At 30.7% G+C, this 25,072-nt stretch overlaps 2 protein-coding genes across 4 annotated transcripts; both read right to left on the minus strand.

The window, feature by feature from the left end:
* Nucleotides 1-6,163: 6,163 nt before the first annotated feature.
* Nucleotides 6,164-12,351, minus strand: LOC113869647 (auxin response factor 3-like). Of its 3 annotated transcripts, none has more exons than XM_027506094.1 (11): nt 11,387-12,351; nt 11,011-11,067; nt 10,621-10,800; nt 10,285-10,369; nt 10,117-10,207; nt 9,875-10,039; nt 9,203-9,322; nt 9,045-9,120; nt 7,600-7,759; nt 6,592-7,511; nt 6,164-6,509 (listed from the first exon to the last, which is right to left on the minus strand). In XM_027506094.1, exons 1-11 carry the CDS (start codon nt 11,693-11,695, stop codon nt 6,492-6,494), a joined length of 2,181 nt encoding a protein of 726 aa, XP_027361895.1. In that variant the 5' UTR covers nt 11,696-12,351; the 3' UTR covers nt 6,164-6,491. The 3 variants fall into 3 exon arrangements, with proteins under 3 accessions (XP_027361895.1, XP_027361902.1, XP_027361886.1); XM_027506101.1 differs by having other exon boundaries at nt 6,207-6,509; nt 9,203-9,316; nt 11,387-12,310; XM_027506085.1 differs by having other exon boundaries at nt 6,209-7,511; nt 11,387-12,310.
* A 10,824-nt stretch (nt 12,352-23,175) lies between these two features.
* On the minus strand, nt 23,176-24,069 carry LOC113852082. The gene is made up of 2 exons (XM_027482337.1): nt 23,902-24,069; nt 23,176-23,712 (listed from the first exon to the last, which is right to left on the minus strand). The coding sequence occupies exons 1-2, from the start codon at nt 24,067-24,069 to the stop codon at nt 23,176-23,178; spliced, it is 705 nt and encodes a 234-aa protein (XP_027338138.1).
* Between the last annotated feature and the right edge of the window lie 1,003 nt (nt 24,070-25,072).

A 25,072-nucleotide genomic window follows, 5' to 3' on the forward strand; every position in this document is an offset into this window, starting at 1 on the left:
CTTTTACCTCAACTATATGCGAACTAGCTACTTATAATAATGTGTCTCGTTCTGGTAAGTGTAATGTGTGCACTATTGTCAATATAATGTGTGTACTATGATGTCACATATCAAAACATGACCAACCAATTTCCATTTGTTGCGCCAGGTGTGACGTCTACTGAGCCACACCATAAGATTAATTAGACTAACCAAAATTAAATTGAAATTAGAATAGTAAATAAACGCGTAATTGAATAAAGTAAAATTAGGGAAGAGTAAAAGGATACATAATCAACCACAAGAATTGTTGATTAGCTTTATTACTTGTCAACACCCATCTCTTTCAGGAGTGCAATTCAAGACAAATGCAGTAATTTACACATAACGCTCAAACAATTATTCGTAATTGTGTATGATGAACATGTTCTTGATCAAACGTGAAATTCAGGTTAAATTTATTCTGCAGTCATACAATGTTACTAGAAATTAAGTTTGTAAACTTGAAACTTGAAACTAGAAACTTGTAAACCATTTTTATTTAAGCTCCTCGGTTAAAGTTCTGCCAAATAGGATGAGAAATTCTTTATCATTGTTAATGTATAAGGATTTATTCAAAAAATTATAAGTAATTTAGATATAAAGTTGCTAACTTAATCATTCAATAATTTTTTTTAAATTTTAAATAAATTTCTATACTTTTAACAGAAATAAAGAATATTTCATTATGAAACATTTACGAAACTTAACCTAAGAAATCCAATTAATGATTCTAAGTTCAGGTATTTAATTTGATAAAAGCCAGGTACTGAAGGGCGATATAAGTAAGAGATTATAAAAGCCAGGTACTGAAGGGCGATATAAGTAAGAGATTAAAAATGTAGAAAACTGAATAGAAGATCAGAAGAAATTTGCTAAGTTGTAATTGGCTTGACTGCCTGATAATTGAGTTCTATGGATGTCAATCATCGTAACCCATCCGCATGTCTTTTCTCTCTTTAAATTATAAAAACCGTTGGAATCCGACTTTTTTATTTAAATAATATATTTTTAAAAATTATTTTCTTAATTATTATACATATTATTTTTTTAAAACGAGACTTCACAGACTTTAACACATAGCATAAATTTAAAAAATATTTAAAATTTTAATTTTAATTGTAGTATTAATTGTTAGTAAAAAATTAGTTGTAATAAGTTTAGTTAACATATTTTCCATGAAAAATAAATTAAATTTATAATTGATTGAGTTATTAAAATTAGAGATGTCGGCAAATTCTTCCTCTTAATTGAAGACATATTGATTAACATGATCTTTCAATTTTTTTTCGTAAACTTCTCTATGCTTAGTTGAAAATTTGAGAGGTGATATCTTTCATGGAGTCCAATAAAATTATGCATGCCTCCGTATAGTAAGATCAATTACTCGACTAAAAGTTTGATTAGCTTGTACTTTATATTGTTTATTTCTTTTTTTTTTTATGCTTCCACTTTTGCTTTAGTTGTTTCCGTTTTTATAATAATTGATTTAGTCCTTTAGTTTAAATCTCTTTCTAACTTATCTACTTTAGAAATTTTGAACTTTTATATTGACACTCACTTGAAGATCTTTATAGCTTTCTTTTTTTTCTTGTTAAGTTTTTGCAAATCATCTCCATCAAAGTCAATAGTTTCATAATCAATATGAACGCCTTTTTTTTTGTAGAAACTAGATGCAATTTTTTAGTTGTTATACTATAATTGAATATTTCGTCAAGTATATTATAGTCATCCTCAAATTCATATTTTTTAAATTGTTTGTAGAACTTCCTCTCTACAAATAATGAATGAACAATTTTCATATTAAAAATATTTATACATTAAAGTAATATTATATAGATATTGATATTATTTTAAAACAAAAAAATCAACTTAATATATATAAATCTTCCTATAAATATTTACTTTATTACCTTCAAAATTTCTTATAACTCTGTGTGAGATATAACAAAGTTAAAAATTTATAATGTTGAAGTCGTAAATAATTGAATTTTTCCTTCAATTTGTTTACACTATAATTTGCTCTAATTTTATTGAGTAACTAATTATTTATATATTTTCAAATTGTTATCTTAAATGTAAATCTTTGTAATTTTATTTTTTTTACTCAGTTCATAAATTACACTAATGAAAACTTTTGTATTTTTTGTTATCCATTCCATGATCTCTCCCTCCTTACTTTTCCCTCTACTCTTTGGCTAATAATTTTATATAAAACAAACATATGAAAACAAAAAATATTATTAATTAATTTTAAAATAAATATTCTAAATAAATAAATAACCTATAAATAAAGTGATAATTTATTATTAAGAAAATATGTTTCAATTTTTCTTGGAACAAAGTCTTGCTAAAATTGAAAGCAATTTCTTTTGTTTCTTTCAATTTTTATTAACCAACATATTTATATACAGATCAATCAACACAATTACTATTTCTACAAGACTCATGCAGAGGATGACATCCATATTATACAAAAATTGAATATTGGTTTAAGAAAGATAATGATGCCAAAATTATACAAAAATTGAAAAACTCATATGTAGGAAAAATAAGAAAAGAATAATGTTCATAAAAATTTCAATGACAAAAACTATGAAAATTGAAGGAAATAAACAACGAAAAGAGACAAAAAAATAAATAAATTTCTAATATTGTAAGAATGGTGAAAGTAAGAAACTGTCACACTATATTTTAACAAAAAATGAAAAAAATTATGAAAGAAAAAGAAGAAAGAAGACAAGAAGGAGGAGCAACAAATATAAAGAAGAAATGAGAGAAAGAAAAAAGGAAAAATCACTACGACAAATAACACCTCAACAAAGAAGACAAAGAGAAGTGCACAATTGAGTGAAAAAGACAAAAGATATTTTATGAGAAATCAAAGTCTTTAAATTTTATAGAAAGTATGGTTGCAAGGTTGAATCTTAAAAGAATTGATAGAAGGATGGTGTAACAAAACAAAATACCTATAAGTGAATATAATAAGATCTAATTAAAATTAGATCATATTTATAATGATGTCACTGTAATTTTATTTTTGTTTTTAAATATTTTTATTTTAAAAGAAAATGTTGAAAGCAAGTTTTTTTTTCATTTTTAAATTTTGGCTAAATTTTAAAAATAATTGTTTAAAAAAATATTTTATAAAACTCAACCAAACATATTTTTTTCTATTTCATTTAAAACATAAAATAAGTAAATAGACTTTAGTTTTACTTTTAAAAAAATAATGGTTAATATTTTTGTTATTTATTATCATCATTATTATTTTGTTAATTTATGAATTATTTGATGTGATTTTATTCAAAGAAAAACTTATGAATTAATTTTAATTGAAAAAATTGATTAATTAAATCAAACTAAACTTATGAATCATGATCATATACATTCGAAGAGTAATTAATGTCACATAAGACTTAATAATAATGACACGCTAATGCTAATAGCATAATTTTGACCGACAGATAATATATAACTCTCAAGTATTTATGATATTGCAATTAATTGCTTTGAGCATATGTTCAATGAATGAAGGTAGTCGACCAAAACAATAGCCTTGCTAGAAATTAACTCCTAAGGAGCCTACAATTTTAATTCTTAGAACATTCAATGAAACTTCACAGTTAGTTATTGACCAAAATCATTCTGCCAAATTTTAGATGCCTACATTAATTAAGTCAACGTATCAAAGTAGAATTTAGTTTTGACGTATCCAAATTAACCTGAAATAAGTTTAGTACTCCTTTCAATTTTTTATAAGAATTTTTTTAACTAAATTATAAATATTAAAAAAATATTACATGTAGTAAATATATTAATTTTTGAAAAAAAAACAATATTTCAAGTTTATTTTTAATTAAAATTATTTTTTATATTATATTAATTATTAAAAATTAAAATTATTCAATAATAATGAATAAATGTGTAAAAAGGAATAAATGTGTAGAAACTTTACTCAACACTAACATTGATGCATCTGTCTACCTTAACTTTTAAAACATTTTATTTTACTATTATTTTAAAATTAATACAAACAATAAATTAATATGTATTTATTTATTATTTTTAAATTAAAATAAATATGCGGAAAAAATATTTTAATTTGTTTTTAATCAACGAAACAAAATTTATTTTTACATCACATAGAAAAAACACGTGTAACTTTTAAGAACATGCGTGAATCAATTCAAGTTCTTTAACACCTGTTTTTTGTACTTCTATTTATCATGTTCTTTGTCCTATCTTTCTTTCTTTTTTTTTTATCTTTTTTTCACCCATTTTAATTTTCACACTCCATTTAGGGTGCATGGATCAAATCCTTTGTAAATTGGTAGACACATTGATATTTTTTACTAATACAAAACCGTATTAGAAGATGATCAGTGGGCATGAAGAGGACGTCTAAGACCATAGCTATAAGGGATTTGTTCCTAGTGATCAGATCCAAATGAAAAGGCCCAAAGGCAGTAAAGAAGAAGGCCAGATGCCCGAAGGATCTAGTTTGAATGATTAGTAGAGTTTTAAGGGGACTCTGGAAGTGTTATTACACTCAAAAAGTATGCATAGTCATGCTAGAGAAAGGAAAGTGGAAAATGCATTTGACTAAGTTTGCATTAAGAATCATTGAAAATAAGCGGGAGCATGCTTTAACATATATATGCCTGAACATGTCCAAATCTTGGAGATAACTGGTTCCACCTAATACGAATGTCAATGTCTGAAAATAAGCATCAACATGTTTAACATACATAAGAATCATTCTTACTTCTTTAGTGCAAATGAACACAATGGAAGAGAGTGAGATCATGTTAGTAGTAAAACTTACTCTTGTTGCAAAGATAGGGTACTAGAATATTAGAAGTTGAGGAATCAAGCTCTGAACTTCACCAATTCTCTAATGGTGTTTGTAATGACAGTATGCAAAAACTTTTAATCTTTTATGAATTCATCAAATAAATCAAAGGCAGAGGAAGGAGTTACTACCTACACCCCGTCAAAACTTCATTTCAAAACCTGTGCATAGTTTGGACAAAAAAAAAAAAAAAACAAAACCTGGACATAGTTTTTCTTATGGACCAAGGAAAAAATGTGTTACATGTCAAATTTAAAGTGACGCTACATGTCTCGACCAAATAAATAATGTGACTCTACATGTTGACCAAAAAAAGGTGGTGCTAGTTGTTTTTTTAAGTTAACTGAAATTTGATATTACAGATTTTCAATAATATCACGATTCCAAGAAAAAGTTGACACTTTCTTTTATCTTAATCAAGCTAGGTGCGCGTTTATTTTTTTGTCTATAGGCCAGATATATGCGGAAACATTCACGTCATGGTTACACTAATAATTGGAGGGCATTTAGTCCCAACTTCCAACCGAAAGTTATACCTGCCATTTTAACGGTACACAATTCAGTTTATGGTTACATGTACAATATGATAAGTAATTAAAATGTTGGGCTGCTTCACTGTTTCCGACTAGGACTGTTATGCACGCTTTCTTTTCTTTTTTAGAATATCAAATTTTAGGATAAGGAACTGATAACTCTTGGGTACTTGTGATGGTAAGCTTAATCAACGCTTGCATTACAAGTACAGCATATAGATAGGAATAAAAATAATCTTCAATGGTAATTTTGTTGAGAAATTATAAAAACTAGTAAATATCTACAATAATAGTACACTGAAATTACATTTTGTTGGTTCCTCTCAATGCTTGGAACTTAGTAAGGCTAGTTAGATATGGATTGCGTCACGACTGTTTTTATCATAGTTTAACTTTCTTATTAACTTTTAAAATTATTTGTTGACCTATTTATTTATCATATGTTCTATGAAAAGTTTTACCTCACTCAAACTCAAAAGCCTACTTTGCAACAATGACATTTAACTAAACTAAAATTTCACACCTGCAATCACCATATAGGTTAATAAGCATACTTAATATACTCTCATTAAAAAGAAAAACTATGTACTTCCATGCCTGTGTAGAAACTGTCTTCGTAAACAGGCATGCCCCAACACTTTTGCACTGCCTCTTTGATTAGTCTATGTAAACATTTGATCAGACCCTGCGCTGAAACATCCGTTACCATATTACTGTCAGTAAAAAAACATTGATTTGGATTCTAAAACTTGTTATTCCACGAGTCTTCACAAAAAGTAATTAGATTTTGTATTGTATAGATCGCAGAAGGATTAAGATGCATAGCATTACCACAATAGTTTTACACGAGTGCATCTCTTGCAGGTCACATTGAGTATGCATAAATGATTAATACACAAGCACTTCAATCTGGTCATAGCCAACATAAGATAAAATTGCCCAAATATGGCCAACAATAACAATTTTCCTCTTTCCTGAAATCCAAATATATTATAGCAAAGCACATAACCAATACAAACTATGGACCCATTCTTCAGCTATCTCATGCCAGTGTCATACTGCTTGAGCACATCATGATTCTCAGATCAATACTGCAATACACCCTGCAAAGATATCAAAAATCAGTGTGAACGATGTGATAACTACTTCCTGCATGTTCAAGGATAGGATACATATATCACTTACTTTGGCACAGTTACTTCCAACTGCCTTACTCCGGTGCGAGTGGCCAGGGTGGAACTCATCCTCAACAAGCCGAGTAAAGGACGGTCCAGAATTCAATGGACAAGTGATGGTAGATGTGGCATCAGCCTCTTTGTTTGCAATGTGTGGGTTCTCAGTCAATGAAAAACCAAAGAGTCTGCAGCTACTTTTACACGAGGAAACCAACTCTTGGCTGCTTCTCAGTGCTGATACTGACTCATGTAACCGTGAACCAGCCAACTGATTATGAACATTTAACATACCAAAAGAATTTGTGCCTTCCTGTGCTCGCCTTGGGAAAATAGTATCCCCAGGTGGGGAAGATGCAAATGTTCTACCTTTCACTTCTGGTGTGTATGAACCTTGGTACCTTTCTTGATTGCGTTTTTTGTTATAATCGCAGTTTGAAATTGGGTTAACTGCTTGCTGGAACATCAACACAGATGAGGGAGATGACACCTGTCCAGTTGTAACAGATGCATGCAAATGTGAAGCATTATCATGCACCTGGGCAGACCATCCATTTCTAGAGCTAAGCAATTGATAACCATCAAAAAGTCCAAAACGACCATTTCCATGAGCCTCCTCAATTGACAAAGCTCTGCCATATGGTTGGCTTGGAAGAATTTCTTGACCTTGCAAGACCTTTTGGAATCGCAAAGATTCACTAAAGCCTATGCCATTGCAGGAAAAATCAGATGTCACATGCGGCATTCTGACATTATTTCCTGTAGCAGGAATCCCAGAACTGTTTGAACCAGGATAGCACCTCCCTAACTCATATAACCTGGGACTCTGAGCATTAACACAATCAAATGGAGTATTAACACCCAAAATTTCTTGACCTTGCAAGACCTTCCGGAACCTTAATGATTCCCCAAAGCCTGATGTTCCAATCCCATCTGTACGGAGTAACAAATTATCAACATTATTGCATGGAGAGATATAGGTCAACATTTCTCTTGTTGCAATTAACATATTGTGACTTACTGGAAGCAGGAAATTCCAGCTTTGCTGAAGTCAATCCAATCCTGGTCCTCTTCAAACCAGCTGCCATCAAGTTACTGCAAGTGGAAGCAGAACCAGAAGGCTCAATTTCCCACGGAGAAACCCTATTATGCCTAGCTGCTTCTATGTCATCCCACCTTACCTGGAGAAAAAGGAAAAGAACATATCAGCAATACAGTAATGACATACTGGAACCACTGCATTGACTATGAATGAATGCACTCAATCCTTTAAAGCCGGCAAACATGTTGACATGCATAACCAAGGTATGCTTGAAACTTCAGCAGAAATAACAATCTTCAGAATGATGATAATCACTGACTGCCAATATAGAAAAGGGCTTGTAGCTAGCAGCTAACTCTTTAATTTATTGATTGCACGAGTAACTAGCTTAATCTACTGTATGTGAGATAGGATTCTGAATAACTTAAAACGAAGTTATTACATTAGCAGCTGGCAGGAGTAAAGTACTGAACCTCCCCAAAGTTACTACTCAGTTTAGAAAGACAAGTCAACTTTGACTGAAAAAGATTCCTATCAAACTTGTGCACTAATCTTTCATTTAGTATACACTGTTTTCTACCACTAAGCAACACACACTAATCTACAAGTACAAAATAGTCAAATTACACATCAATGAAATTTTACACAAAAAATTATGAATAATGTCTGAAAAAATAATGTGCAGAAAACTATGATTTACCCTGAAAAAACAATGATAACAGTCAAGCAGCCAGCCTGAATTATATATTGCACAACAAAGGGGAATGGATTACAGCTCAATAGGCCCGAGTTATTTAAACAAACCTATGATATTATATATTTTCTTTCCCCCAAATTTTTCTATGATTGGAAACACGGATGCTCGAAAGCAGATCCACGTAAGTTCTATATCTTATAGTGTTGATAGGCCCAATTCATTCATGGAATTTTTATTGAATTATTGAAGCTACCTAAATTTAAACTGAAGGAAAACCTTAAAAAAAACATGATGTGTAAAATGTCGATCAATAGAAAAGATAGGATCAAATAAAAACAGATGGAACAATAAAAGGTCTTGGTATTTGTATACAGATTCTTCAGAAAAATGAAAATAAAAACAAGACATTTGTCCATAGCAAAAATTTGATATTAATTGATTTAAAATGAGGAACAAGCGGGCCTTTCAAGTAGTATGTGTCCCATCTACATATCCAGTTTAATATCCGAAACCAGTAAAGCACAAGAATGTAGAAGTGTGGAATTAATATAGTCTAGAAAATCATGAACTGCAAATGCCAGGATGAGCATAGACTATATCTTTCATAATGAGGTGAGAAGTCAACATAATCGTTACAATATCAAGCCTTACAGCTCCCACACAATTTCATGCACAAGAACAGTAAAAATATTAAAGAAAATGTTTGAAGGAACCACTGTTGACATACCAGTAGGCATCTCCATTTTGATCCCGGCCATCTAACAGGATCAACATCACTAATTCCAGCAATTAGTCCAGTGAATCTGCTCAACAGAAGTTTGACCATGACCAGTTATTGATAGGCTATCAATATGTAGCAAAGAACAAGTATGACAATTGACAAACCTTCTCTCTGAAGCATCTTCAGTTTCAAAACGCATCCTGAACCTCATTCCAGCTGAATAAGAACAATCAAGGCTCTTTAAGAATCTTTGGACAGGTATGATGAAATCTGAGGAACTGACCCTACAAATGAACAGTGAGCTATATAAGACTACAATAGTATACCAAGGTCAGTCCCAAATAAAACAAAATGGAAATAAGGAAAAAAAAGAAAAAAAAAACCAAAGCAGTGATATAAAAAAAATGACATCCATAAAGGAGATCTTCCAGCACAAAACCTTTCAGTGTATGGAACTGGTCAACTGTTACTAGCTTAACTGCTCTTTTTGTCTGAATATATTCTTATTAAAACATAGAAAGCATGCGATGGAAATTTTAAAATAAAATATTCAATAACTAATGGGACAAATCTAGGAACTTTAATACATCTTGTCTTCTTCTAATAAACCAAATCTCCATTCTAGCACCATAATAAAGAAAAGGAGCCTATGTGAAATGGGAAATTGTGCATTAGATATTATAATGAAACAACTTTAAGAATTCTCATCCCCATCTTATGCAAAATACAGACATAAAGCACTATACAGAATTCCATAGAAAGTAACAGATTAATATATTTCCTTCACTAACTCCACTACTCCAAGGGATTGCACAAGTGAATAAAGAGAAAAATACCTTGGATTATAGCAAACACTAAATGCACATCTTGTAGATAAAGCATTAACAACATCCATGAGATTTGCAGGATTCAATTGCTGACCAGAGGGAGCTCCAAAGGAACCAGCACTTTTCAATTGGGCTGCTCTACGTATCCCTAATCTCAGTTCTCCATCATCACCCCTGATTTAAGTTATAAATGTTAGTTGTAGGTCAGAATACTAGTTCACATGTGATAGGAGGAATTGTGGTCATGATACCTAAGAAACAGCACAGCATCTCCAGACACAAGCTTCTTCTTGTTCACAAATGCACTCCACCCAGTGGTGAGCAAATGCCTCCGTGGTTGCCCTGCTTAGGCAAATATACAAAATAAAACCTCCAAGCAGTCAACTGGCAGTTAAATAGAATACTAACAAGTGACATACCCCTGTATATATGTCGAAACCTCCACTCTAATCCATGCAAATCCTTTGCCACAAGCTCTTGTGAAGGTCTCTGTTGACTATAATCCTAAAAATAACAGCAATCCTTTAAATTTAAATGGTTACCATTGACATATTCGAACACATTCCGAAGAATTCAACATCAGGACATGAGCAAAATTTTTGAAATCAGGCATGGTCACCACACAACAAAACATTTACAATACCAAATTGTATTTGACATCAAAATAGGTTAAATCAAATAAAAACAGTCTGTGAAACAAGTGAACACAGTCTCATTGCCAAGAGCATTCAATGCATCACATAATTCATAATTACCAGGGGAGGAAAGCAATCTTCAGCTGCACGACGTGGCACCGAGAATCCACCATGAGTGCTAGTGTCTGAAGCTGTGAGAGTCTTGCAGAACATATGGGGTGTTGTTGACTTTACAATAGTTTCAGTGTCCTCTTCCCCATCAGCATCAATTTCCCCTTCCCGCAAACTTTGCTCAACTTGCTATAATCAAATGCCAAGTCCAACCAAAATGAAAATTACAATCAGTTAAGAAAGACACACAATCTATTTAACACCCCCTTTCCCTTTCCTTTTCATTCCTATAATTAAAAAAACAATAAGAGGTTGTTGTATGCTTCTACTTTTCCCACGTAATATCATGGACATAGACAGGGAAACCAAAGTAAGATCAATGTCATAGATAAGTCTCACCTCACTTTCAGGAACCAGTATGACTTGGCAATACACTTCATCGCTCCCTTCCTCTGCCTGTCCAGAAAAAGCACAACCATAATTTCATGAAAAATTCAAAACACCACCCAATAGTTCCCTTCACACGTGACTCATCCGAAAAAACCACAAGCAGAAACAGAAAGGTGTGCTCATCCATTCATAAATTGTAAAACTTGAGAAGGAATCGTCGATTTTCTCAGAAGGGGACAGGAACAAAAACCCAGATAAAAAAACCGCAGAAAGATATAAAATTTGTGAAAAAGAGAAAAAGAAAAATCATTAACCGACAAATTGCAGACAACATTGGTTTTGTTTAGTCGGGGAAAGGGAAAAAGGGTAGAACCAAAGCACTTACATGGAGCTTGACATCAAGAACACGACAGAACACATGGGGTGGAATATTATAGGCAGTGACCGGAATATCCTGAACTTGCTCAAAGTGTCCCTGTGGCAAGTACACAACAACGCTTCCTTTCTTCGGAAGAGAGATCAAAGGCCCTGCACAGGCGTGCCACAGTTCCAAACACACAGAAGGAGGAGAAGGAACAACCACGGTTGAAACAGAAGTGCTTATCCCCGAGTGAGAAGAAGAAGAAGAGGAAGAAGAAGAAGCAGAAGATGGAGTTTCATCGTCCTCAGTGGTGTTGAGATCGATCAACCCCATAGGAACAAAGCTCTGGTCGCAATGTTAACGAATCTAACAAGAGCGTGGGAAGAAGAAGTTTGAGAGAGGAAGAAGGGGAAGATTTCAATGAGTGATTTCATGCCTGCAGCATTTTCAGAGAGCGTGATGTGTTGTTGAGTAACTTTGGCATTGCTAAAAGAGGCTGTGACCCAATACTCCAAAAAGAAAGAGACCCTCTCTCTCTCTCTCTCTCTGAGTTATCACTCTCTCTGCTAATTTGTTTCTTTTTTGGGTTTCTTTTCTTTTACTTTATATATTGACTGGGAAGGGAAGAGTAGAGTCATGATGAGTGAATGGAATGGGTATGTATTTTGGGGTATCATCAAATCAAGCTTTCATTGAGATTTAAGTTGGGGTCACATAAAAATGGGTTTTTAATTTTTATCCCATTTTCTTTACTCATCTATTTTCCCTTTTCAAAAAACGTATATATTATTTTTTGGGCCCTTTTTCCTCGACTGCAAGCTGAAGCTGCAGCAGTGCTGCAGTTGCTGCAATGCTGAGACTATTGGGTGTGATGTGTGGCAGAGGAAAGAGAAAGAAAAGAAAGGTACAAGGCTACAAGAACAAAGACTGTAGTAGTGGTAGTGCCTCACTTTGTGAGGTTATTTGTTGGTTAAAGACCAATAAAATATCACAAACTGAATAAAAGGTATTTAAGACTGTACGGTATCCCTGTATTTCCGGGCGGATGTCTATTCTGTCCCCTTCTACTTCACCAAATCTCACACCTATCCCTCTCCCCTTATTCACCACAAAAATTTAATTAGCTCATCCTCATCCTTATACCTCACTTCCCATTTCACTTGGTGCACATTTTCTTTCTTTACCCTATCATTCTTTCTCCACACACAATCTCCAACCATTTTAGTATATATACTGTTACAGGTACGGATTCAAAGAGCCCAAAACACTAGTATTGCACTTTCTTTTGCATTATGATATGGTGCCCCAAATTTATAAATGAAACCATGATAATCTATTGTATGATTGATAAAAATAATAACGTTCAGATACCCTGGGTGTATAATCTTTTCAATTTTACTTCGTGCTGAACCTGAATCATGCATATGTGGTGTACCTTATTATTATTATTATTATTGCTCTTATTTGGCAGGCTTTGGTGGTTAATGTTGACAATTAACCAAAAAACCTTGGACAAGTTAGAGACAAACGGGTTTTGATATAGAAAGTTGCATAATGTTTTTAAGCATTCATCTTTTCGCTTTAGAAACGGCCAATTGCCTTGCCTGCCCAAGTTTTGACTTTGCCATTAGGGTCCTATCATCATTATTAGCTGTTTTCTTAGACAAAAAGTAATGACAAATCCAGATCACCCTCGCTAACCAATTATGCAACTGGTAAATTAATGAATAGCTTTATGCTTTATAGCCTATATCATAAAGTCTCGAGGCCACTCTTTACAAATTTGGAGTTATTCGTTGCTTTTAATATAACACGTTAGTTTAATCATTGATGTCCATACTTCCACCTTCGCTCATGCCTGCGAACAAAAATTCTTTACGTTTCTTAACTAAGCTACCTGAATAATTAAGAAGACATAGCAGAGTTTTTTGTCTAATAATTATCTGCATGGTTTTTCTTTTCTGAAAAAAGTTATAGTGAGAATATATTGCTCAGGTCATGCATATGTTTATTAAAGGATTGTCTAAAAGATATTTGTTCAGAGAATTTTTTACACAAATTATATATTGATCAAGAAAGATTTCGAAACTCGTATCCAAGAGGACTTCAACTACACACGTACACATTTTTATCAGCATTGTATAATTGGCAAGGAATGTCTCCGTTATATACAAAAGAGAGAGATGCAATAAAATAATATATAAAAAAGGGTAGAGATGATTACAAATATCTACTACATATCACCTTAAAGTCCTTGTTGGAATACACGGATAGCAAACATTTATTTAAATATTATGCCTTATTTTAGTGAGACACCTGAGATCCTTAGATTTTCAATGGATTGTCATCGCATCGCATGAAATCTTACTTTGGAAAGTTATTGATGGTGAACAATTAACATACATTGTTTAGGCCTTTAAAAAATATATTTACATGTGTGTTATTTGACTTATACAAAATGAAATTTATGTTACTTAATTTGAGTGACAATTTTCTAGGACTAAATTCATAAATAAACATATACTGCATGAGTTTTTAATGCTATTCATATTTTAAGAATAAATTGTATTTTTATAATTTTTTTAAAACACAAGTATCGTTTTTTGATATTTGAGATGATAAAATTTAGTTATTCATATTATTGATTTTTAAAACCTAATATAATATTATACAGAATGTAAAGTTATATGTGGCAAAAAAAAATTAAAAATTTATACAATTCAATACATTAATGGTATTAAATGCTAAAATTTTATATGAATATTTACTGTATATAAATTATTGTTGGTGTAATGTTGTAGAAATTAAACAAATTATTATATTATAAAGTGACATTGTTTTAGTTTTAAAAAGAAAATTAAGTTTAATTTAATTATTTCAACGTAGAAAGTACATAAATTTTAGTAGATGCATTAACTCAAGAAGTGTATATCATTTAGAACAAGGAATTCACTTTAAATAATAAAAGAACATATTACAGTAACTGTTGATTATAAGTTAATAATTAAGATTTAAAAACTTAATAGCATACCATATATACGCATGCAAATTTTATTTAATCATTAATACGTTAATTGACAATTACAAGTCCCACCCTCTAATTTTTAAAGTTGATATTTCATTTTGAAAGAATCAAATATTATTTAACTCATTCTGTTCAACCTAATATTGCAAATCAAGCTATAATAACAGAAGTATAATCGATGTTAATAAATTACTGGCCCAACAAACTTGCATATTTTAACAAAAAATTAGTTTTTTTAATCTTTAAAATGAGATTATTTTTAAACATAAAATTTATTTTATAATTGTGTATCTTTCTTATTTAAATTAAAATTTAAGAATGGCTATTAAAAAGAATAAAAAAGTAAATAAAAATCATAATTTAATGGTTAATGTAAAAGTTACATAACTTAATAAAAAATAAAAAAATATTTTTATCTTTGAAAAAATAAATAAACTTAGTATAGAAAAATTTAAAGAGTGCCACTTTATCCCATAGGACGTATCATCACAACAGCCATTCCACAGCACAAAAGCAATACAATTGACTAACTGCGTCCAAATTCGCAAATGTGCAGTTTTACTTTCGCTGAGGTGTGGTTTCAACAGGAAAGACGGAAAGGGTCACATATCACACCCCAAATATGAAAACACTAGTTTTTCTTTTTCAATGTTATATTAATTCTATTATGTCTTTATTCCTTCACTTTACTACTAAACAAAATTATTAGTAAGCATAGTAACGGTAGCATGCTCTCATTTCTCCTTTCCACATGTATCCACAATTACTAAGTTAGAGCAAATAAGGAAAATATTTTATTAATTATGTATATTTAAATTATGATACTACTTGTTATCTTTTTATGATTTTAGTGAAAAAATTATTTGAATTAGATTACAGTGATAAGAAATAATGATAGAATATAAAATAAACCTTATAAAAAATGACGCATAATATTAATTGTTAAATATAGAAATATAAAGTTGTAAAAATGGGAATGACAGAGAGGTAAAAAGAAAAAGAAAGATGATTGGTAGAATCCCGAGGGGAGATGAGAGGGGCAAAAGTGGAAAAAGAGTAGTGCATGGACAAAAGCGTTGAGTTGCAGTGGCAGTAATGAAAAGGGCGAGGTCTTTATCAGAAACCATCAATTGCGAAGAACCCAAAACCCAACCACAGGCACAGTAGAATAGAGGCAGAGGTCTACTTACCCTCCTACTTTCGGACATTTTGGGTTACCCCTCACTGCCTTGCCGGTTAAAACCTCTTTCTCTCCCTTTTATCCTATTCTGGAAAGGGAATAACCCCTCTTCTCCACGCTCCTTCCTTTCTTTCCTATTTGCCAAATAATCCACTCCCAATTTCTCTTCACTAAAACACCCACTTTCTATTCAGTCATCCCCACAAATTACCCATTCTTATTTATGTAACTTATTTTTATCACCTCCATATATAAGGTTTGGGACATCCACAAAATATATAGCAATCATTACTGTTATGAATAATGGTCGCGTCATAAATTCTTTTCCTTCTACGCATCATACACAACTCAAAATCACAAATCCTTCTAAGAAGCTGTGGATATTTATTTTAACATTTTTAATTAATCAGTTTATAATTATCAATATAAAATTAATTGTCATAATAATTTTATGTATAAAAAAACACAATGAAAAGTGGTTTCTTGTTCAAATATTATAACTGCAGTTACAGAGCAAAGAAATTAATGGCCTGGATTCCACCCTTCACGCTCATTGCAGTCATGGCAAAATCTATTAAATCTACCTGCGATAAATTACGTGTTCTAACCAAACAAAGTGTTAGTGTAACGTTGGCAAATCGTAAAATCACTCCTAATCATTTGAGAAATCTGCACATGGTTTCATGTTATACTTTAAGTAGACTTACGTGCTTATTTCAATGTAAAATAAAAATTATTGATCATCAATTTAAAAATAATCATGTTCATAAAATTTATAGATTTGAAACAATAATATCTTTTTATTTTAAAGAGATCAAAATTCATATTAATGATGAATTTTAAATCAAAATATTAAAAAAAATCCAAACTTTAGAGTAATATAAATATAATGTTAAAATTGATTCATGTTTAGTAAGTTTGTACCATTTTAACAGAAGAATACATAGAGACTAATTTAAATTTTGACAATTAATTGGGAAACATAAAGTTTAAGGTAGAGAAATCTAAGTTTAAACGAGTTTGGTAAATTTTTTCTAGATAAAATAGAAATCCACACATATATAGGCATGACAAATGGTATACATCTTGATGGTACGAATATGTATTAATTCACCGGCGCCAACCAGTTTGACGTGTGGGGTATGTTAGTGGATGGCGGTCATTTATGAGAACAATCGTTTTTCTAATTAAATGAATAATTATTGTTAATTTTTACACAATCAAATATAATTCCCAGGTATATTTATGCGTCGGTATCAGTTTTTCTTAAACATTTTAAATTATTTTCTATAAGAAACGAAAACAAAATAATGACAAACCTAACACATCTTGTTTTGGGTGAGAAAAGGATAGCAATTGTTTATTAAAACGCTTCTTTTTTTTATTATTACTGCAATTGAGTGATATTCGAGTTCAGATTCCTTAATTACAAAATATGCGATATTTAAAATAAAAACATAATTATTAATATATTTTTTTACTCTCACGCAAAAAATATATTTCCCTCAATGAATACATCTTTTATGTATAGGGGTACATGTAAAACTATTGTATGTTGATTTCCTAAACATATGTAAATGGGAAAATGCTTGGTTTTCATTTTTTAATATTCATATTCATGTAAGATGATGTGATTAAAATATAAGTATGAAAAAATATTTATAAGGAAACGATAAAAATTTTATAAATATAAAAAGGCTACGTGTACTTAAAATTAGTAATTCACATCAAAAGAGAAAACCAAAAAGGGATTAGTCACATATGTCTAAGCAGGTACGCATGATTATTTGTACCCAAAGAAAAGCACGACGATTATAATTTGGGATAGGGTACTTTTCTCCACGTTGTTTATGTCATACTGTAGATAGTCTGAAGTCCAATGAGTTGGCGATTTTTTTTATTTAAATATTTTCTTTGACATATAAAATGTTGAAAAGAAAGGGAACAGAGGAATTATTTTGGGTTATAAATAAAGATTCATTTGAAACATCAACATCAACGTCAACCAATGGATTCCATTATTGAAGAAATTATTTAAGAAAACAGTTCCCTACTAACCATTAAGTGGTTGGGTCATTTGTTCATTTTCCCAATATGACATAAGAAAATAATTTGAGAGAGTTTCACAAAAATATTGGGCAAAGGTTGACAATGGATGAATAGAAAATTGTCCTTGGTGATGAATGTATAAATGGCGTTTGATGAGGTAGCATGTGGTGATAACAGTGAAGGGATTCCAAATAGCAGCTAATCATAATAACACTTTCAGGGTGACCTTAAGCAAAGTGACATACATGATCCAAATGCAAACACCCTCCTCTCCCCACCCCCCTTGGCCCACCATCAATGCAAGGCTGCAAGCTGCATGACATTACAATACATCACCCAACCCCACCCCACACAACCCTTTCTCCTTCTATCCTTCCCAACCACTCTCACCATAATATGCATCTTCCAAAAACTCCTTCCCTTTCTTATCTTACCCAAACAGGCCTCATCAGAAACCCAGGCCCACCACCTGCCAGGGCCCACCATGGGTATGGGAAGCGCGTCCACATCACGCGCATGATACTGAATTGTGATATGAAAGCGTTGTTATGATGGGCGAGGGGCAGAGAGTTTAGAAAGAGCGAGGTTCTGTAGTTGCAGAGGGGGGTAGAAACCCTCGACTTTTACGCGGGTGCTGTCTCTCTTTTCTCTCTCTCTCTCTCTCACCCTTTCATCGTACTTTAGTCATGTCTTCCGTCTCATCTACACGCGCCCCGACGTAACACTCATCTCGTCCACGTGTCGTTCTCTCGGGGCGTGCTTGCCGGCGAGGCTATATTCGTCATTTAAATCGAGTGGGGCCCGGTGAAGGGTTGCCAAAAGGAACTAGACCGGTCTTTGTCTCAATCAGAAGCTGTCGACTACCGTCAAGTGGGTTTTGAATCCGACGGTCAAGATTCGTCCAAACTCAATTAAAGCCTCGTAGACCCACCCACTCTTTCTCTCTGTATGGGAACGTGATACCTGGAACGTAGAGACCCAAAAAGGGTGGATTTACTCTGCTACGTCACACTGCATCCTCTGCTCCATACTGCTCCACCTTTGTGCTCTTTTATCTACCAAAATATTATTAAATTTATATTAACGCCATCAAGTCATAAAGAGCTTCTAATTAAATTGCCATTTGTTAGATTCAATATATACGATTAAACGGTGGTTGAAACTTGAAATGGGGAAAAATAGAATGAAGTGCGTTGCAATGCAAAGCCCCAGCTAGGGGTCTACACTTTTAGGTGGGACTTCTTATTCGTCAGAGGAATCAGAAGTAAACAAGATTTTTCTTTTACACCATAATTTTATGTTAACAATTACAATATGTTTGTTGTTCGTTATATAAATTTTATTCGTTTAATTTTCGCATCTTACCTTTTCTTGAACTGGACAAACAAGATTTAAAAAAGGCAAATCTTCCTCGACAAATTTTATGAGTAATGTTATTATCATGTCATATTCTTATAACTATATTTAGCGTGTTGAAATTATTATAAATATTTAATATTACAGCTTTACTCATTTTAGACTCCTTAATTAATGTATTATGCAGTGTTACTCATACGCAGTCAACAAATTTCTACCTTTCTTATTTTATTTTCACTCAAGATACTATGACAAAATATAAATGTATAATAACATTTGATTTGTTTTTTCTGTAAGGATTAAATTCATTTAATTAAAAATGTCGACTTCTATACTGTAAATTGAAGTTTTAAACGTTGACCATGAAGATGTTTTCTATTTAATTTTTTACGATGGATGGTTTGATTATTAATTAACATTAAAAAATTATAAATTGCTTTCAACTAAAGTAGATAAATTAAGTAAGTTTAATCAAGTTATTCAAACTTGCCTCTAAAAATATAGGATTTTGATTTAAAATTATAAGTTAGATTAAATTGGAGTCTTTCATCATTATTTACTAAAATTTGATGCAGGTTAAACTTGCAAGAACTCTAAAAAAAATTTAAATAATTAGACTTTATTAGATTTCGGCATTGTTTTTGTAAGGAGTTACTTTTTGCACTTTTTTTCTCAAAAATACCTTTTGTAATAATAAACAGATGCTTTTAAATAAGTTTTTAAAATTACCTTTTTAATGTTTTTGAAAAATATTTTTCGGAATTATTAATTATTTTCTAAAATAATTTTTCAAGATTAGCATAAATTTTTAAAATTAAATTTTTACACTTTTTTCCTTCCAATTTTTACACTTTGAAAAGTTAATTTTAGAAGTGTAAAATCTTAATCATGAAAATTTATTTTTTTAAAATTGTTGATAATTATAGAAATGATTTTTTAAAGTATAAAAACTTAATTTCAGAAATAAAAATTTTGAAAGCGTAAAATTGTAATTTCAAATAATATTTTTAAAAGTATAAAATTCTAATTTCTGAATGTTACTTTTTGAAGAAACAAAATTTATAAATTAATTTTATTTTGAATATGTAAAATCTTAATTTTTAAACAATGCCAACATTGATGTTAATTTTAACAAAAATACTATTTTCTACAATAAATTAAATATTACATAACACGTTTAAAATAATTAACATACTTAGAAAGTATAATCTCAAACAATTAAGAAATTACTGAAAATACACTGATGATATATATCTTTATATTATTATCAAATTAAAATTATTATATATTTAAATATTAATTTCGAAACTATCTATTTAAAAATTACATCTATCATAATTTTTAATTAATTGATACTATTTTTTTACATGTGTATATTAAAATTAAACTCAATGTCTACCGTGGAGCTGCTAATGAAAGCAAGCGAGGATAAAATTGATGAGATTCGGTGGGAAAAAAAATTCAGCCTACATCAGTACGACGTCAAATAAAAAAAAGAATTATTGGTTTATGAATAAACGTGTAATGCTTTTCTTAAAACAAATATTTATTTTAATTCATAAAGTTATAAATGTAGATTAATTTTATAAAAGAGTTATTTTAATCATCAATGTTTTAAAATTTACTGATTTTTATTAAACTTTATATTAAAAATAAAATAAATATTGTTTTATAAAAATTAAAATTAAAGTAAAATTTTTATAAAGTTAAATGTTAAAATTATTAATATTTATATTATTTATTTATGGATACACACTGAATATAAGGTATTGTGTATAACTGACTTTGGACAACAAAAATGACATAAATAAGTATTTGCGAAGTTGCAAACAGAAATATTAATGTAGATAACATTGGTAAGAACAACTCTTTGAAACAAGATTAGAATACAAGTTGATGCTGTTAGTTAAGTGTGGATTTTGTGAACATAGAAATGGGTTTAGCATAATAAATATTTGTTAACACTTAAATTGAGTTGTGAAGAGGAAAGTTAATAAATAAGATGGATAATTTATTATGTGATGTGGCTAAAATTCTTTGTTTTGGGGTTCTCCCTGGAATCTGAAATTTTCTCCGGATTGGTTTATGGTGCTGGTCCCTCTCCCTGTGGCACTTGTATTCTTATGTTGTTAAATTTTTCTGAGAAACAGAATATGTCGTTTTCAAAGGGACTGCTCTTTCTTTTGCAGTCATAAGAATTTTAATTATTAATTTATGTTTATGGAACTTGAGTAGTCTACGTCACACGCATGTCTCAATTGGGGCTATGATATTAGCCTGGGTCTCTTCTTTAGAAGCTATGGACCAGCAAATTATTAACTTGCAAAAAAACCAAGTACGTGATGTATAAATATATTTTTTAAATCCACTAAACATCTTGCTATACATGTTATCATTATTTTTAAAAAGGAAAATGGTATACATGTTTAAGCATCTGAAATATCATGTTAAACATGAAGAAAATGGCTGGCGAAAACTGAAGGCCTACTTTATCAAAATTATTCTAAAATGGTAACGATTCCTTTCTGGGGTGGTGTGTGTGTGTGTGTGTGTGTGTGTGAGAGAGAGAGAGAGAGAGAGAGAGAGAGAGAGAGCACTCTAGTCAACAAAAATGAATGCACTGAGATATTGTTTTTGGTCTACAATGCAGTGGGATTCAAACTTAATTCCAACCCTTTAGTTAGCCTGTTGCTTGCAAAAGTGGGTCATATCAGTGGTCCAGTTAGCCTGAACTGGCTGAAACTTGAACTGCAAAATTTATAAACAAGGATCATTAATAACTGAAGGCCTGTCAGATAGGGAGCAGGCCCATAATGACTAGGTAGGCAAGGCCTCAATTGGGTATTGGGTTTAGATGGAATTCTAAAGATCAATTATGGGTGTTTTACAGAAAAAAAATAAAAAAAACCTGTGCAAAAAACACATAATAAAAAAATAATATTTTTTTATTAAAATTATAGTATTTCTAAGTGTCAATACATTAAATATATAAATTCTTATGATGTATTCTTTTGCACAAGTTAAAAAAAATACATACTCAATAATGGGATATAAAACGACTGTTTTACCCCAGTTGGCAAATAAGCTGGACCTTTTAATTCGCATGTCCGAATTTTGTTCAAATGAAGGGTTATAATTTTTCTTTTAAAAATAAATGAATCTGACTAATGACTAATGGTTTAATGATAAATGTCTCGAGTTCAAGTTTTATAAATAAAACAATAAGTCCTAGGAATATTTATCCTTTTAAATAGATTTATCCAATTTGACTCACGTTACATGTTACACCATTTAGTTTTCTCCTTAAAAGATTTAATTTATTGCTAAATTTGTTATTTTTTTTTGTCCTTTTGTGTCATTATTTTATTTCTTTTACAAATATGAATATGAAGTTATTTTAAATTTTTAAGAGATTATTTTGACAATAAATTTATTGAAAAGTTGATGTAACGATGTCTTTATTTTTATATTTTTGACAAATAACGATGTCTTATGTATTTGATAAACCAATTTTATCGTAATATTTTTAGAAAAGTAATATAATAATGCATATAACTTTACAGGACTTACCAAACATGTTTGAAGCATTGAATCTCAAATATGGAATTGAAAAGAAAGCTTATACGATTTGCATATTTGTTTATGATTTTAATCTTCTTATCCAATTCCGTGTAAGCAAGGACGAGAGTGACACTTATACTTGTGCCGCAAGTAATTAGCCATAAAATTGACAATAATTTTAGATCCAGCTGTCACGCTATTGTCATTCACAATTACAAATAAATAAAGAGCTTTACTTGTAAGAAAAATAATCCTTGTTATTCAACGGTATAATTATATTTACTTGAAAAAAATAAACAAGTGTTTGCTTATGTAAGTTTAAATCGAATTCTTAAGGTTTTATGTATAGGTCCTTGAGTAGCAATCTACTTCCACCTTTAGCAACTCATTTTGATACAACCTACCTACTACGCATTGACACACTCATTCATGCACTGCAAGGTCTAACATATATAATCCCATTAGAATCTTATAGGTTCTCCAATATTTTTAAAACGTGATTTAAAACTCTTCTTTTTTGGATTTGATGTAGTAGAATTGTACAATTCTCAACTTTTTTATTTCTTCCTTTTACCAAGATAGTTTAATCTTATGCCTCATTATAAACCAATGCCTGTTCCTTGTTGCAGCTTAGCTATTCCTTCATACGTTATAGTTTCTCTTTCCCATCTGAAACTGGCCTCCCTGAGATCCATTAGAATGCAATGGCCTTGAATTAGAGTCAAGATATTGGAGGATCATCACCATAGCAACTGAGCAAATGAACATGGGTATTGGCCCAAAAAACCAAAGCAACAAGTTAAGAGCAAAATAGAGAGCTCGAAGGCCAAGTGACCAAAAATCACCACCCCTTATGACTGCTATTTCCACACTACTCAATGGGATAAAACTATCTGGGGTGCTTATCAAATAGTTTGCATGAACTAAGTGCCTTGCTGCTTGAACAAAGCATGAGAAAGCAAGGAGGAAGCATGTCAGTAGGCAAATATACTTTATAGAAATGGTGGTTGGCCTAGTGTCACCATAGATCAATTGACTCTGGAAGAAAATGTTGGAACTATTGGCAATCCAAGCTCCAATAAGAGAACAAAGAGTCAAGGACACTGAGGCCAAAAATGTAGCAGCAGTGGTGTTCGATTGAATCACAGACAGAGCTGTGCCAACATCCCTTTTGTCAACCTGGTTAAAAACAAGCAAAATAATTAAAGGGGTTTTGATTTTTCAATCAAAGATTATGTTAATCTCAGTGTTGAGTTTAAGTACTCAAAAACAACGAATTTCTATTGAAAAAAAGGTGCTTAAATTCAGTCTTAAAGAAGTTAACATTTTTCCTTGAATCAAATAGAAGAATGGATGAGGATTACTTGCCTGCATAATTCTTTCAACCCAAATTCTTTTGTCGTTGTTCTCAAATCCCATGACCGTAGTGTGTGGCTGATTGATATATTTGTAAAGCAAAACGAGGTGATAAGCAAACATGACCAGCAACCCAGAAGGGACCAAAATCAGATCCAGGTATTCCTTATGGAACTTCATGTTTATGTTGTTCCTTGCTACGAGTCCTAATTAAGGAGTAGTGGAGAATTGGAGTTTTATCAGTCTTAAGTTATAAACAAATGAAGTTAGTGGAATTCCACGGTCATCTTTCGGATTAGCATTTAATTTTCTTTAAGGATATCATTGACCTTTGGTAATTTGACAATCAATTGCAACTTGCTATATTTCCCACCATATGTCCCTACTTTATTTGGAGACATTGGAATTATTGATTTGTACAGCTAGAACACTACAGAGAGGAACAGAGAACATGGCTTATGGAGGACAAAAGGCGTTGCCGCGAAGGAACAGGTTTTGTATTCTAAAATCGAATCTTCATGGGATAAATCATTGATATGCTCAAGGAAACCTGAATTGGAGGCAACGCGTAATCTTTTATCAAATATATTGTAAACTATAACAAAAATTTATATGTAATCAAATTTTATTAAAAAAATTAACATATTAATAATATTATATATCATATTTTTTTAAAAAAAATATTTATTGATATGTTATTATATTTTTTTAAATTCACCATTAAAAAATCTACATATCTTTACTAGTATAATATATATATATATATATATATATATATTAAATATTAACTTCATTAGTTTTTAGAATTATACGATAATCTTTAATATCGATATAAAAATTTTGTTTCACTTAAACTAACTAAAGATGGAATGAAAATAAAAATAAAAATAAAATCTATATATATATATATATATATTTAAATATATAGTGTTAAGTTTTTAATATTTATAGTATTTAATAATTTGTTTTAAATTAAAAAATTCACTTATTTATCTTTTGAATTAAATATTCTCATCAAATAAATAGATTTTATAAAATTTTATACAAAATAGAATTATTAGGTAATTCATTATATTGCTTTATTTTAATAGATACTATATTTTTAAAATATAAATAAATATCAAAATTTATATAACCTCTCTAAATTTATTTAAATTATGTGAAATTTAATATATGTAATTAT

This window comes from Abrus precatorius, unplaced genomic scaffold, assembly GCF_003935025.1.
Source record: "Abrus precatorius isolate BTA unplaced genomic scaffold, Abrus_2018 Scaffold10, whole genome shotgun sequence".
Lineage (NCBI taxonomy): Eukaryota > Viridiplantae > Streptophyta > Magnoliopsida > Fabales > Fabaceae > Abrus > Abrus precatorius.